This window comes from Bombina bombina, chromosome 7, assembly GCF_027579735.1.
Source record: "Bombina bombina isolate aBomBom1 chromosome 7, aBomBom1.pri, whole genome shotgun sequence".
NCBI classification, from domain to species: Eukaryota; Metazoa; Chordata; class Amphibia; order Anura; family Bombinatoridae; genus Bombina; species Bombina bombina.
In genome coordinates this window covers 633,982,627-634,000,126 of record NC_069505.1, presented here as the reverse complement: position 1 = coordinate 634,000,126, position 17,500 = coordinate 633,982,627, and the positions used below count along the sequence as shown (strand labels likewise).

The window sequence follows — 17,500 nt, the reverse complement described above, 5'->3', positions numbered from 1 at the left end:
GATGATACAGTCTTTTGCCGTGATTCTTGTTTAGAAACTCTGCGCAGAGTGTTGACAAAAATAAGACTGTTTCCAATTCTTTTGAGGTGTTTTTGTTCTCTTTACACCCTTGAATGAACGTCGACGTGTTTCACCTGTATTAGGCTTTATTAAGACTGCTATTCAAGGGGATTAATTACTGTGTTTAAATACCCCACTCTGGGATTTCATTTGTCCAGATCTCCTCCAATCGCTTTTGTGGTTTTATTTAAGGCGGTATCTTCTCTTCCATTATTAAAGGTGGTATTATGTCTTTTTTCTTCCTAACATATTTCTTTTATACGATTTTATTTAAGGTGGTATTGTCTCTTGAATTGTTAAAGGTGGTATTGTATCTATTTGTCATTCATATATATTTCTTTTATAAGTCCAACGTTAAAAAAAAAGTATAATAACCTTTAATATTTAGTTTTGGCTTAACAGTTGAAGAAATTAAAAAAAAAAAAAAAAAAATTATATAAAAGCTATACAATTTGGAAGTTAAATGTGTCCTTAACAATATTTACAACACCAGATGGTTAACAAATCCCTAACTGATCATATGTAATGAATATTTACTGAAATTTCTGTACTTGAAAACTATTCATAATCTTTATACTGAAATTGACATATATTATAAAGATCTTAATACTAACTATTTTAATATAAACGGATTTAAGTCTAGTTCTGAATTGAGTCCTTTAGGGTATAAGGTACCCATATTATATATACAGCCTGCAAACCTAGCAGCAAGAAAAAAGAGATAGAATCTACAAGTAATAATTATAAGGTTAGGATAAGGGAAACCATTAAATGTAGTGATCATAATGTTATATACATACTGCAATGTAGTTGTAAACTACAATATTTAGGTGAAACGACCAGATGTCTCCGAACACGAATTCGTGAACATCTATGGAATATAGAAAAAGGACAACAGGAAACACACTTATATGAACACTTTAGATTAGTTCATAACAATAATGTTAAGGATCTAACATATTGGGGTAAAAAGCAGGTACAGAAACCTTGGAGAGGAGGCAACTTTGAAAAAGTAATATTAAAGAAAGAGGCAGAATATATATATATAATATGGGTACCTTATACCCTAAAGGACTCAATTCAGAACTAGACTTAAATCTGTTTATATTAAAATAGTTAGTATTAAGATTTATAATATATGTCAATTTCAGTATAAAGATTATGAATAGTTTTCAAGTACAGAAATTTCAGTAAATATTCATTACATATGATCAGTTAGGGATTTGTTAACCATCTGGTGTTGTAAATATTGTAAAGGACACATTTAACTTCCAAATTGTATAGCTTTTATATAATTTTATTATTTTTTTTAAAAAAATTCTTCAACTGTGTTAAGCCAAAACTAAATATTAAAGGTTATTATACTTTTTTATTAACGTTGGAAAAGAAATATATATGAATGACAAATAGATACAATACCACCCTCAAAAAAGGGCCTTTCTTAAGACTAGTCTTGAGAAAGGCCCTTTTTTGAGGGCAGAAACGCGTTGACATATTGGTAAGCATTACTTTAATCTTTACTTCATTCTCATATTGGATACACTATGTTGTGAATTTCTTTTTTTTACAGGGACACTTTTTAGGATACCATAGGAGCAGCTGACAGGTGCTAGGATCCCATCAGCTACTTCAGCAACCACACTCAGGAATTTGGATCTGTTAAAGTAACTAACATTGGAAGGAATCAATTTCCTCACTTTCACCTTGCTTTTCATCACCCATTTTTTCCATTTTTTAGTTTTGATTGACTTATTTTTGTTCTTCACTAACATTTGTTGATCAACTTTTTGAACACTTTTTTGGATTATATTTTATATTTTATTTTTTATGTTATTGCATATTGTGTATTTTATTTTTTATGTTATTGCATATTGTGTATTATATTTTTTATGTTATTGCATATTGTGTATTTTATTTAATTATATCTTAACCTCACTGGATTAAGTAGCTAGCATTTTTATATCCATTTGCACTCACTCACTATTTGATTGTATCTATACAATTATTTTGCTACCCCCTTTTTTTGCACTGCAGTGCATTTTTCTATTTTTTGGAACACTATTTTTGTAACACTAATTTTGAACACTATTGTTTGTATTATTGTTTATTAGTTTTTTGCTTGATGCACTTGCTACAGTTGTACTTAGGCTAATTCTGTTTTATTAGTATACACTCTTATTCTGGTGTACCACTCACACTGATCACCTGTTATTACCTCTGTTTTTATTGTAATTATCAGCTTTGGCCCTTTGAGCCGCTTCTGTAAGATATTCCTGTATTTGTAATTTTATTTATATGTGCTTTTTACATTTTTTATATATAGTCTTTTATTACTGATGCTTTTTAACATGGTTCATTAAATAATCTTCTTTTATCTCTCTGTGAGTATATTTATCCCTTGGCCTCTTGTTGGCGCTGTATTCACTTCTTACTACTTATTTAAACACAGTAATTAATCCCCTTGAATAGCAGTCTTGATAAAGCCTAATACAGGTGAAACACATCAACGTTCATTCAAGGATGTAAAGAGAACAAAACCACCTCAAAAGAATTGGAAACAGTCTTATTTTTGTCAACACTCTGCGCAGAGTTTCTAAACAAGAATCACGGCAAAAGACTATATCATCTACAGCGGATTGATACATAACCAAAGTGGAACCGGTAGCCATAAGAGTACCCGCCGACCTGAGAGACCGATGCGGTAACCACCCTGAGAGACCTATGTGGTAAGAGTAATCTAATCGTGATACAAACCTACCCGAGGGGTCAGAGGTGAAATCGGAGTTGAGACTGGGAGCCGACTGGTCTAAAGACAGACCGGAGACATATCGCACATCTAGCTCCTTATCGAAACGGCACAGGGACCGGTAAAGTATACCCACTATACAACCATTTGTATCAATACCATATTGACTTTTATCATTGGCCATTAGAGCTGAATCAGTTATATATCTTGCAAACACGAAAGTTTACAAACAAATTGGAAACTTTCTCTTTTTCCTTTTCAAACTGTTTATGCAAGATTTGATGGAACATTATACGCAAGGCTATTTGCAAATATAAATTCAGATTTGCACAAGTTTATCGAGTCCAAGTTGCACAAGTTTATCAAGTTCAAATTGCACAAGTGTATCCAGTCCAATTTGCACAAGTGTATCGAGTCCAATTTGCACAAGTGTATCCAGTCCAATTTGCACAAGTGTATCCAGTCCAATTTGCACAAGTGTATCCAGTCCAATTTGCACAAGTGTATCGAGTTGAATTTGCACAAGTGTATCGAGTCCAATTTGCACAAGTGTATCGAGTCCAAATTGCACAAGTGTATCGAGTCCAAATTGCCCAAGTGTATCGAGTCCAATTTGCACAAGTGTATCGAGTTCAATTTGCACAAGTGTATCGAGTCCAATTTGCACAAGTGTATCGAGTCCAATTTGCACAAGTGTATCGAGTCCAAATTGCACAAGTGTATCGAGTCAAAATTGCACAAGTGTATCGAGTAAAAATTGCAACATTTAAAGGTGGATTTCCTTTAAATGTGGGAGCGAGTGTTACCGTGTGTCTGTGGCTGTGTATGTGTGTATGTCTGTGTGTTTATATATATATATATATATATATATATATATATATATATGTGTGTGTGTGTGACTGTGTATGTGTGTATGTCTGTGTGTATATATATATATATATATATATATATATATATGGGTGCGAGTGTTACCGTGTGTCTGTGGCTGTGTATGTGTGTATGTCTTTGTGTGTATATATATATATATATATATATATATATATATATATATATATAGGTGCGAGTGTTACCGTGTGTCTGTGGCTGTGTATGTGTGTATGTCTGTGTGTGTGTATATATATATATATATATATATGTGTGTGTGTGTGACCGTATGTCTGTGACTGTGTATGTGTGTATGTCTGTGTGTGTATATATATATATATATATGTGTGTGTGTGTGTGACCGTGTGTGTCTGTGACTGTGTATGTGTGTGTGTATATATATATATATATGTGTGTGTGTGTGACCGTGTGTCTGTGACTGTGTATGTGTGTATGTCTGTGTGTATATATATATATATATATTTATATATATATATATATATGTGTGTGTGTCCGTGTGTCTGTGACTGTGTATGTGTGTATGTCTGTGTGTATATATATATATATATATTTATATATATATATATATATATATATATATATGTGTGTGTCCGTGTGTCTGTGACTGTGTATGTGTGTATGTCTGTGTGTGTATATATATATATATATATATATATATATATGTGTGACCGTGTGTCTGTGACTGTGTATGTGTTTGTGTATGTCGGGCTCTGTGCCGCTTTCGGTGTGTATGAAGATGATGGACCCGTCTGGAAGAAGATCTTCTCCGCCGGACTTCAGGAACGGTGAGTACCAACCTGGGGGTTAGACTTAGGTTTTTTAAAGTTTTTTTTTTTGGGGGGGGGGTTGTTTTATTTAGATTAGGGATGGGCAAAAAAAGAGCTAAATGCCCTTTTAAGGGCAATGCCCAAACAAATGCCCTTTTCAGGGCAATGGGTAGTTTAGGTTTTTTAGTGTTAGGTTTTTTATTTTGGGGCGTTTGGTGGGTGGGGGGTTTTACTGTTAGCTCTCTTTTGTAAAATAGCTGATTATCTTGGGGCAATGCCCTGCAAAAAGCCCTTTTAATGGCTACTGGTAATTTATTCTTAGAGTAGGGGGGGTGTTTTTATTTTGGGGGGCTTTTTTTATTTTCATAGGGATTAGGTTAAATTTTGTTAAATTTGGTAATTTGATTTTTTTATTTTCTGTAATTTTAGCCTTTTTTAAATTTTTTGTAAACTTAGTTTTTTTTATATTTTTTGTAACTTTAGAATTTATTAGTTACATGATGCGGGCGGTTATTATTATTTTTTAACACTTGATGCAGGCGGTTAGTTTTTGCTTTTGTAATGCTCCGTTTGCCTTCGCTGCATCCACCGGGATGGCAGGGTGGTGAAAGAATCCACCGATATAGTACATATAGTACTGTGTGTATGATGTAGTAGTGTGTGTGTGTGTGATATATAGTAGTGCGTGTTTATGATGTAGTAGTGTGTGTATGATATAGTAGTGTGTGTGTGATATAGTAGAGTGTGTGTGGGATATAGTAGTGTGTGTGTATGATATAGTAGTGTGTGTGGGTGATGTAGTAGTGTGTGTGATATAGTAGTGTGTGTATGATATAGTAGTGTGTGTGTATGATATAGTAGTGTGTGTGGGTGATGTAGTAGTGTGTGTTTGATGTATTAGTGTGTGTATGATGTAGTAGTGTGTGTATGAAATAGTAGTGTGTGTGTATTATATAGTAGTGTATATGTATGTTATAGTAGTGTGTGTGTATGATATAGTAGTTTGTGTGGGTGATGTAGTAGTGTGTGTTTGATGTATTAGTGTGTGTATGATGTAGTAGTGTGTGTATGAAATAGTAGTGTGTGTGTATTATATAGTAGTGTATATGTATGATATAGTAGTGTGTGATGCAGTAGTGTGTGTATGATGTAATATTGTGTGTGTATGATGTAGTAGTGTGTATGATATAGTAGTGTATGGTGTAGTAGTGTGTATGATATAGTAGTGTATGTGTATGGTGTAGTAGTATGTGTGTGGGTGATATAGTAGTGTGTGTGGCTGATATAGTAGTGTGTGTATGATATAGTAGTGTGTGTGTATGATGTAGTAGTGTGTATGATATATTAGTGTGTATGCACAATATAGTAGTGTGTGTGTTATATAGTAGTGTGTGTAGGTGATGTAGTAGTGTGTGTATGATGTAGTAGTGTATGTATGATATAGTAGTGTGTGTATGATGTAGTAGTGTGTGTGTATGATATAGTACTGTGTGTGGGTGACGTAGTGTGTGTATAATATAGTAGTGTGTGTGTATGATATAGTAGTGTGTGTATGATGTAGTAGTGTGTGTGTTTGATATAGTAGTGTGTGTGATGTAGTAGTGTGTGTGATGTAGTAGTGTGTGTGATGTAGTAGTATGTGTATGATGTAGTAGTGTGTGTGTATGATATAGTAGTGTGTGTGTGTATGATGTAGTGTGTGTGTATGATGTAGTAGTGTGTGTATATTATATAGTAGTGTGTCTGTGTGATATAATAGTGTGTGTGGGTGAAGTGGTGTGTGTATAATATAGTAGTGTGTGTATGATATAGTAGTGTGTGTATGATGTAGTAGTGTGTGATATAGTAGTGTGTGTGTTTGATGTAGTGGTTTGTGTATGATGTAGTAATGTGTGTGTATGATGTAGTAGTGTGTGTGTATGATGTAGTAGTGTGTGTGTATGATATAGTAGTGTGTGTGTATGATATAGTAGTAGGTGTGTATGATATAGTAGTAGGTGTGTATGATGTAGTAGTGTGTGTATGATGTAGTAGTGTGTGATATAATATTGTGTGTGTTTGATGTAGTAGTGTGTGCATATGATCTAGTAGTGTGTGTATGATGTAGTAGTGTGTGTGTGCGTATGATGTAGTAGTGTGTGTGTATGTATGATATAGTAGTGTGTGTGTGTGTGATATAGTAGAGTGTGTGGGTGATATAGTAGTTTGTGTATGCTGTAGTATTGTGTGTTTGATGTATTAGTGTGTGTATAATGTAGTAGTGTGTGTGTGTGTATAAAATAGTAATGCGTGTGTATGATATAGTAGTGTGTGTGTTTGATATAGTAGTGTGTGTGTGATATAGTAGTGTGTGTGTTTGATGTAGAAGTGTGTGTGTATGATATAGTAGTGTGTGTGTTTGATGTAGTAGTGTGTGTGTCTCATGTAGTGTGTGTGTCTGATGTAGTAGTGTGTGTGTATGACATTGTAGTGTATGTAACATACAAGTGCAATGTTTAGCAGTTGAGTTCATACGCACCTCTATATAGTAGTGTAATAGTGTGTGAGAATGATGCATATTTTTTAATTCAGTATAGCAGAATCAGCATTGTAGGCGATAGCTACCATTTTTAACCCCCCCTGTCTTTAAATCTCCTTGACAACCATGGACCTTCTGAGCCCTGACTGGCAGTCATCTGTTGCCGTGACAACCTGGGACTAGAATGACGATGGCATAGAATGAGTCTTTGTGGTCGTTGGTTGTTTCCACGGCGACTTGGGGGGCCTATACATCTCTGCCATGCCGTTCTGGCAGTAAACGGTTTCCATGGGAACCCATTATGGCTCAGGCTGTGGCCTGCTGGGGATCAGCAAATGTGCATCGCAGTAAACTGTACAGCATTGCAGCAGATCAATGAGCCGTTCAGCTGCCGCGTACAAAGCCAGAATGTGATATTCCTATGGTACACTGAGATCTGCTCTCATGGTCTCATTCTATGGCGCAAACTTCGGCCTACCTGACAGAGACAAGCCTTTGTTGTGCAGACAAATATGGCACAATCTGAGGTCTACCTGACAGAGACAAGCCTTTGTTGTGCAGACAAATATGGCACAATCTGAGGCCTACCTGACAGAGACAAGCCTTTGTTGTGCAGACCATTATGACAGAATCTGAGGCCTACCTGACAGAGACAAGCCTTTGTTGTGCAGACCATTATGACAGAATCTGAGGCCTACCTGACAGAGACAAGCCTTTGTTGTGCAGACCATTATGACAGAATCCGAGGTCTACCTGACAGAGAAAAGCCTTTGTTGTGCAGACCATTATGACAGAATCTGAGGTCTACCTGACAGAGACAAGCCTTTGTTGTGCAGACAAATATGGCACAATCTGAGGCCTACCTGACAGAGACAAGCCTTTATTGTGCAGACAAATATGGCAGACTCTGAGGTCTACCTGACAGAGACAAGTCTTTGTTGTACAGACAAATATGGCAGACACTGAGGTCTACCTGACAGAGACAAGCCTTTGTTGTGCAGACAAATATGGCAGAATCTGAGGTCTACTTGACAGAGACAAGCCTTTATTGTGCAGACAAATATGGCAGACACTGAGGTCTACCTGACAGAGACAAGCCTTTGTTATACAGACAAATATAGAAGAATCTGAGGTCTACCTGACAGAGACAAGCCTTTGTTGTCCAGACCATTATGGCAGAATCTTAGGTCTAGCTGACAGAAAAAAAGCCTTTGTTGTGTAGACCATTATAACAGAATCTGAGGTCTACCTGACAGAGAAAAGCCTTTGTTGTTCAGACAAATATGGCAGAATCTAAGGCCTACCAGAGACAATCCTTTGTTGTGCAGACCATTGTGACAGAATCGGAGGCCTACCTGACAGAGACAAGCCTTTGTTGTGCAGACCATTATGACAGAATCTGAGGCCCACCTGACAGAGACAAGCCTTTGTTGTACAGACAAATATAGAAGAATCTGAGGTCTACCTGACAGAGACAAGCCTTTGTTGTCCAGACCATTATGGCAGAATCTTAGGTCTAGCTGACAGAAAATTTTGTGATGATCATTTGTTAGTATATAAATATAAAGATAATAAAAATAATCATAATCATAAAAATCTAATTGTAAAAATCTAGTCTACAAGGAAACATCCCAACTCAAATTCTTGATTTAATCCTTTGGGGGTCAGAGACTTAATTTCGAAGATCCATTTGCTCTCTAATTTTAATGTTATGTATATCCATGCCTCTCCAATTTTTCTTGACCTTTGCTATTCCTGTATATTTTAAATATTTGGGATTTGCTTTATTACAACTATAGAAATGTTTTGGGATGGGGAGTTCTTTATTCCTTTCCTGGTCATGATTTTCAATTGATAGGATATGTTCACTAATACGGTCTCTCAAGGGTCTTTCTGATTCTCCTATGTATTGTAGACCACAAATACACTCAAGAAGATAGACCACATTTCTATCTGAACATCTTATTTGTTGCTTAATTTTATAACTCTTTGCAGTGACATTGGATTTTATTTCTTTTGTTTTTACTGCATGTTTACGTCAAGCATGGAAACAATCCATGAATTACTTTACCCATAAGGTCCTGGTCTCTGGTGTTTTTTCTTTTCATTTCTGTAGGAGCCAGAATCGATTTCAAATGTTGGAGTCTTTTATACACTATTTTTGGATAGCTGGGTAGAAGCTCTCCTATTAGTTCATCACTTTTTAAGATCGGCCAATGTTTTCTTATGATTTTTTCTATTAGATGATTATTCTGGCTATATTTTGTGATGAAAGGGACAAAAAGTTCTTTACTATCATTCAATATATTCCTATCCTTTTTTGTTGTCAGTAGCTCCTTCCTATCTTTTGTTTTTAATTCATTTTTAATTGCTGTAATATCTTTTTCCTTATATCCTCTATCTAAAAATTTCTGTTTTAGAACCTCTGCTTGTATATCATAATCAGTATCATTACTGCAATTTTTGCGGATGCGTAATAGCTGTCCTTTTTTGTAGATATTTTTCTTCCAAGTACGTTGATGACAGCTTGTCTAATGTATGAAATTATTAGCATCCACCGACTTGAAGTGTGTTCTTGTGTTAATAGTTTTATTTATGATATATATTTCAAGGTCTAGGAAACTTATTTTTTCATTACTGATTTCACTAGTAAACTTTAAGTTGTTGTTATTGGTATTCATTTATAAAATGAATTGTTCAAAGTCCTGGTGAGTTCCCTTCCAAATTGAAACTAAATCATCGATATAGGGTTTGTATAGGACCAGATTTGCCTCAAGTATGCATGAATCTAAAAATTCTTTCTCCCATAATCCCATAAAGAGATTCGCATAACTTGGGGCAAATCTGGTCCCCATTGCCGTTCCATATTTCTATATATAAAATTAATTGTTGTAATTAAAATAGTTATGGGTTAATATAAATTAAAGTTGATACTCTCTATTATAAACGATTTCTGTTCAATTCTTATAGTTTCATCTTTATCTAGAAAGTGTTGTACTGCTTCTAGGCCATCTTTATGTGAGATACACGTATATAGTGAGGATATGTCCCATGTGGCAGAGAGATAATTATCCTCCCATTTTACATTCTCTAATAACTTTAGTATTTCTGTAGAGTCCCTTAGAAAGGAGGGTAAATTCTTGACATATTTTTGAAAATATCCATCAATATATTCTGAGATGTTTGAAGTGATGGAGTTTATCCCTGATACTATTGGCCTCCCTGGTGGCGAGGTCAGGGATTTATGTATTTTAGGGAGACAATATAATAAAGGAATTTTAGGTGTTTTTATATGAAGGTAATCCATTTCTCTTTAATTTAATATGCCTTCTTCATTAGCTTTACCCAAGATATCTTTCAATTGTGAGTTAAATTTTGTGGTGGGATTTATTTATTTTATTATAGGTTACATTATCTCCCAAGATATCTTCACACATTTTATTATAATCTTGGGAATTTAGAATAAATATTTTGTATTTGTCCTCCATGTCCTATTGTCATTAAAGTTTCCTATAATAAAAGATATGAAAGACACTTTGCAGATATAAATATAAGAGTACCTACTGAAAACAGATTTGAAGCACTAAGACACACACATGAGGATAATTATAATTCCCCTTAACCAAACACCTCTTGAGCATCTGAAAACAATAAAAGAACTGGTCAGAATACAGTAACCCATCATTTTTTAGGGGTAGGACAAAAAACCCTATTAGAAAGTCCGCTACCACAAAGAATATAGGTTTAAGAAAAAGAAGAGCATCAGAAAAAGAGGAAATAGAGGGGGAACAAAACGGTCACAAAAAATAATAAATTGGGATTAAATAAAAATAACAGTAAAGGAATTTTTAATTTAAGTAATTTTGAATTAACCAAAACTCATTAGGATATCCTAAGTAAAGGACTCACCTTTGCCCCCACTAGTAAATTAGATACGGCATTCTAACCAAAACACGACAAGGGGCATGCAATCGAAACATTCGAAAGGCTGATAACTAGAGATATAGAAAACATTTGAGATGAGAAAATTAACAAAGTAAAAAATAACATGACTGAAAAGCAACTTGAATCTATTAGAGAATTAGAGAATAATGAAAGGATAGTGTTGTGCAGACCATTATGACAGAATCTGAGGTCTACCTGACAGAGACAAGCCTTTATTGTGCAGACAAATATGGCAGACACTGAGGTTACCTGACAGAGACAAGCCTTTATTGTGCAGACAAATATAGAAGAATCTGAGGTCTACCTGACAGAGACAAGCCTTTGTTGTCCAGACCATTATGGCAGAATCTTAGGTCTAGCTGACAGAAAAAAAGCCTTTGTTGTGTAGACCATTATAACAGAATCTGAGGTCTACCTGACAGAGAAAAGCCTTTGTTGTTCAGACAAATATGGCAGAATCTAAGGCCTACCAGAGACAAATAATTGTTGTGCAGATCATTATGGCAGAATTTGAAGTCTACCTGACAGAGAAAAGCCTTTGTTGTGTAGAACATTATGACAGAATCTGAGTTCTACCTGACAGAGACAAGCCTTTGTTGTGCAGACAAATATGGCAGAATCTGAGGTCTATCTGACAGAGACATTTCTTTGTTGTGCAGACAAATATGGCAGACACTGAGGTTACCTGACAGAGACAAGCCTTTGTTGTACAGACAAATATAGAAGAATCTGAGGTCTACCTGACAGAGACAAGCCTTTGTTGTCCAGACCATTATGGCAGAATCTTAGGTCTAGCTGACAGAAAAAAAGCCTTTGTTGTGTAGACCATTATAACAGAATCTGAGGTCTACCTGACAGAGAAAAGCCTTTGTTGTTCAGACAAATATTTCAGAATCTAAGGCCTACCAGAGACAAATAATTGTTGTGCAGATCATTATGGCAGAATTTGAAGTCTACCTGACAGAGAAAAGCCTTTGTTGTGTAGAACATTATGACAGAATCTGAGGTCTACCTGACAGAGACAAGCCTTTGTTGTGCAGACAAATATGGCAGAATCTGAGGTCTATCTGACAGAGACATTTCTTTGTTGTGCAGACAAATATGGCAAAATCTGAGGTTACCTGACAGAGACAAGCCTTTTTTGTCCAGACAAATATGGCAGAATATGAGGCCTACCTGGCAGACACAAGCCTTTGTTGTGCAGACCATTATGACAGAATCTGAGGTCTACCTGACAGAGACAAGCCTTTGTTGTGCGGACAAATATGGCAGAATCTGAGGCCTGCCTGACAAAGACAAGCCTTTGTTGTGCAGACAAATATGGCAGAAACTGAGGTCTACCTGACAGAGACAAGCCTTTGTTGTGCAGACAAATATGGCAGAATCTGAGGCCTACCTGACAGAGACAAGCCTTTTTTGTGCAGACCATTATGGCAGATTCTGAGGCCTACCTGACAGAAACAAGCCTTTGTTGTGCAGACCATTATGGCAGACCATTATGGCAGAATCCGAGGTCTACCTGACAGAGAAAAGCCTTTGTTGTGCAGACCATTATGACAGAATCTGAGGTCTACCTGACAGAGACAAGCCTTTGTTGTGCAGACAAATATGGCAGAAACTGAGGTCTACCTGACAGAGACAAGCCTTTGTTGTGCAGACAAATATGGCAGAAACTGAGGTCTACCTGACAGAGACAAGCCTTTGTTGTGCAGACAAATATGGCAGAATCTGAGGCCTACCTGACAGAGACAAGCCTTTGTTGTGCAGACCATTATGGCAGATTCTGAGGCCTACCTGACAGAAACAAGCCTTTGTTGTGCAGAACATTATGGCAGACCATTATGGCAGAATCCGAGGTCTACCTGACAGAGAAAAGCCTTTGTTGTGTAGTCCATTATGACAGAATCTGAGGCCTACCTGACAGAGACAAATAATTGTTGAGCAGACCATTATGGCAGAATCTGAGGTCTACCTGACAGAGAAAAGCCTTTGTTGTGTAGACAAATATGGCAGAATCTAAGGTCTATCTGACAGAGACAATCCATTGTTGTGCAGACAAATATGGCAGAATCTGAGGTCTACCTGGCAGAGACAAGCCTTTATTGTCCAGACAAATGTGGCAGAATCTGAGGTCTACCTGACAGAGACAAGCCTTTGTTGTGCAGACCATTATGAAGGAATCTGAGGTCTACCTGACAGAGACAAGCCTTTGTTGTGCATACAAATATGGCAGAATCTGAGGCCTACCTGACAGAGACAAGCCTTTGTTGTGCAGACAAATATGGCAGAATCTGAGGTCTACCTGACAGAGACAAGCCTTTGTTGTCCAGACAAATATGGGAGAATATGAGGCCTACCTGACTGAGACAATCCTTTGTTATGCAGACCATTTTGGCAGAATCTGAGGTCTACTTGAAAGAGACAATCCTTTGTTGTGCAGACCATTATGGCAGAATCTGAGGCCCACATAACAGAGACAAGTCTTTGTTGTGTATACCATTATGGCAGAATCTGAGGCCTACCTGACAGAGACAAATAATTGTTTTGTCGACCATTATGGCAGAATCTGAGCCCTACCTGACAGAGACAAGCCTTTGTTGTGCAGACCATTTTGGCAGAATCTGAGGTCTACTTGAAAGAGACAATCCTTTGTTGTGCAGACCATTATGGTAGAATCTGAGGCCCACCTAACAGAGACAAGTCTTTGTTGTGTATACCATTATGACAGAATCTGAGGCCCACCTAACAGAGACAAATAATTGTTGTGTCGACCATTATGGCAGAATCTGAGGCCTACCTGACAGAGACAAGTCTTTGTTTTGCAGACCATTATGACAGAATCTGAGGCCCACCTGACAGAGACAAGTCTTTGTTGTGCAGACCATTACGACAGAATCTGAGGCCCACCTAACAGAGACAAATAATTGTTGTGTCGACCATTATGGCAGAATCTGAGGCCTACCTGACACAGACAAGTCTTTGTTGTGCAGACCATTATGACAGAATCTGAGGCCCACCTGACAGAGACAAGTCTTTGTAGTGCAGACCATTATGACAGAATCTTGAGGCCTACTTGACATAGAAAAGCCTTTGTTGTGCCAACCATTATGACAGAATCTGAGGCCTACCTGATAGAGAGAATCCTTTGTTGTGTAGACCATGATGGCATAATCTAAGGACTACCTGATAGAGAGAAGCCTATGTTGTGCGCAATATCATGGCAGAATCTGAGGCCTACCTAACAGAGACAAGTCTTTGCTGTGAAGACCGTTATGGCAGAAACTGAACCCTTTGCTGCAGAGAAGTATCAATATGGGGACAGCAGCAATAAGGCTGTCTGCTATTATTTAGGATATGGCCCTTAGCAAACCTATGCTGATTTTGCTGTGGGCAGTTGTAGCGCTCAGGCTTCATAACTGTAATCTGAATGGCATATTCTTGGAGAAACCTAACACCTTGTTCATTTTGTCAGTCAATCTGAGAGAGACACAGTAAACCTTTGTTGCACAAACCATTACGGTGGAGTTTGTGGCCTATGGTATTAGGATACCTCACTGTAGCAACCTAGAGCCTATACCGCAGTTTCCTGGCTGCCTATAAGTATCTGTTGCAGCTCAGGATAGAGTTGGTGCTCAGAAAGCCTATGTTATACTATAGTGGTGCTCACTTGTAGAGCTCAGACACCTTTACTTTCAAAGTCTGCACCACATATTGCCATGGCAGTCTGAGACCTGTGGCTTCCATAGAGCTGTCTCTGTGGCTACCATAGAGCAATCTACCGTTATGTCCAGTCTATTCAATTATGACTTTGATGCATGGAACCATCATTATGGCAATCTAGCACAGAGGTTGACGAATAGTAATATGTATAGATGTGGCGCCCATGGATAAAGTTATGACACAAGTGGAGCTAAGTAAGCCTCTGTCATAAGGTAAAATAGGTTCCGATGCATGGTTGTAGAGCTCAGGAGTTGATCTGCAAAGATTAATTGGAACACTCTTACACCAACTAGGGACCTGGGTCCATACAACCAGGAGCTGTTTCTGTGGGTACCAGATATCACCTATCCCCAACCTATTCAACAAGAACACAAGAAGCCATAACATTCTGACACCTTCCTAGGGCCAACATATATTATCTCTGCCTAGTGCAACTCATTATACCACTATGATATGTGTGCGCCCACCATGACTTTGCCATATTGGCAGGACTAGATCTCTGTTTTTGACCTATTATCGTAATGCAATGACAAGCTATGAAGGGATATGTGCAACTTGGCATAACTCTTGGCCATAACTAGTGACACATTCTGTGCATTCTAAAGTAATTTTAAAATCTCTCACCTGGATAGAAGTCCTTTGACTTTGAGAGTTTAATGGTGGCCCCCGTCTCTCTCTGTAGCTGGACAATGGTCTGACCCCCCTTTCCGATAATGGAACCCGCCGCATAGCTGGGGATTAGCACTTTCAGGAAGAGTTCACCCTCCTCTGTTGGAGGAAACACAGCATCATTAATATCAATATCAAAGCAGTAATCTCCTGTTTTATAAAGTGGAAAAGTTAATGCAAATAATTAGTTACAGTAACCCAACCACCCCATAATCCCCCTTATCCTACAGGCCCAATGCATAGAGGAAGGGGACATTTTCTAGAATAGGAAGAGACAATAGATCAGGGAAGGATTTTACAAGTAATTCAGACAGCCCTGTATTAATTAATAGCACAAAGCAAACGAATGAGACCTATATTTGCAAGAGCTCATTCCTTATTGAGGAGATCTACAGACCAGTTAATCTACACTGATATATTAAGTGAATATAATAGCTCATATTTACAACACAAACAAAAAAGCTGCTTTATATTTATGTCATGCAGTCTGCAATGTGCTTATTGAATGCCTGCCACTTCCATTACAGCACTGTTCCATGTATACACTACTTTTTTGTATCCATTAAAGACACTACAACTGGATTTTCACTCTTTAGTATAAATGTATTTATATCCTTGTTGAGATAATTAATTTTATATCATTCTGTAATCTATAGTATTCTATTAATCTCTTTTTTCTGCTAGAATAAATAATTTTATATAGCCATCCTACTGGCTTTTCATTCATAATATGCCCCCTTGTTGGCCTACAGTTTAACCATCTGAAGTAATACTAGACACATTTCCTGGATCGACAAATTGCTTGTCGTACTTTAAACCATATGAAATAATAATTAAATTAGCATTATGTCTACATTTAGCCTTTGTGTCTTTCTGTACCTTACATTCTAATATTAAATGGCCAAGCGTCAATTGTCCCACAATTTACTTCTTTTTTCTGTTACTAACAACACATTATATTTCAAGTAATAGAACAGACTATGTGTGTAAGTAATTGTACTGGAACAGACCATTATTTTGTGCTCTGGATATGTATTGGGTTAAGAAATGATATATTTCCAATTCATCAATACACCCCTAATTTGGATAATGGGACAGATCATGTGCATTGGGATCCTTCTCTAAGGGAAGAGCCTATTCTGTCTGTCAGGGGACAATATTCTGTTTGAGTATGATATTAGTTACAGTCAGTCTCCCATTTACAATAATTAAGCAGGTTACTTGCTGGATTTTAAGGCTCAGTTATGAGCCTTTTAACCTCTAATAATTAAGCAGAAATTAAAATCAAAGGGACATGAAACACAATTTTTCTCATTTATGAATTAGAGAGAGCATCAATTTTAAATAACTTTCCATTGTATTATCGAAATTGCTTCTTCTCGGTATCATTTGTTGAAGAAACAGCAATGCACATGGGTGAGCCAATAACATGAGGTATATATGTGCAGCCACCAATCAGCAGCTCCAGAACTTACCTAAGTATACTTTTCAACAAAGGGTACCATATGAACAAAACAATTTAGATTATAGAAGTAAATTGGAAATGTGTTTAAAATCGCATCTTCTCTCTATATCAAGAAAGAAACATTTTGGGTTTCATGTCCCTTTTAGCTTTACTGGATGGGCCACGTACACTGAAACAAGTCTTGAAGAGCTTCTTTGTCTTTGATAGGTAGTGTTATGCCATGGAATAATCTCATTCTCTATCTAGAAGAAAGGTCAGACGATATTACAAACAAACACACACCCTGTTTATATAACACTGGGGTTCTAGTGTCTGGAGAAAGGGTTTAGCCTTGGAAAAGCCATGCTACTCTTTTGAGGTGATCCATATGATCAGAGTCTAAATAAAAATAACTATCACATCCCTATTCTGGGTAGTGGAACAGGCCATATAGATGGAGACAGGTCCATACTGGAAAAACTCATTCTTCTTTGGGGGGGAGTTAATATGTAATATGGTAAATACTTTGTGGACCAGAGAATATTTAATTATATCTCCAATAGAACAGGTAATAAACATACCATGGGGACTATGTAATATCAAGGAGTAATTATGCCAAATAACAAATAAATAAATATCCCCCTATTTCAGGAAATGGAACAGGCATGGCACATGGATGTTGGAAGAGCCCATTCTTCTTTGGTGGGGAGGAAAGACATATTTGTTAAACATATACAAAAACATAT

At 36.9% G+C, this 17,500-nt stretch overlaps 1 protein-coding gene across 1 annotated transcript in view; it reads right to left on the bottom strand.

The window, feature by feature from the left end:
* Window positions 1-17,500, bottom strand: part of LOC128635677 (RNA-binding protein Nova-2) — a 37,628-nt gene that overhangs the window by 14,450 nt on the left and 5,678 nt on the right. The window contains exon 2 of the mRNA XM_053688794.1: window positions 15,266-15,409. Coding sequence (XP_053544769.1) covers window positions 15,266-15,409 — 144 coding nt within the window. The remainder of the gene's footprint in view (window positions 1-15,265; window positions 15,410-17,500) is intronic.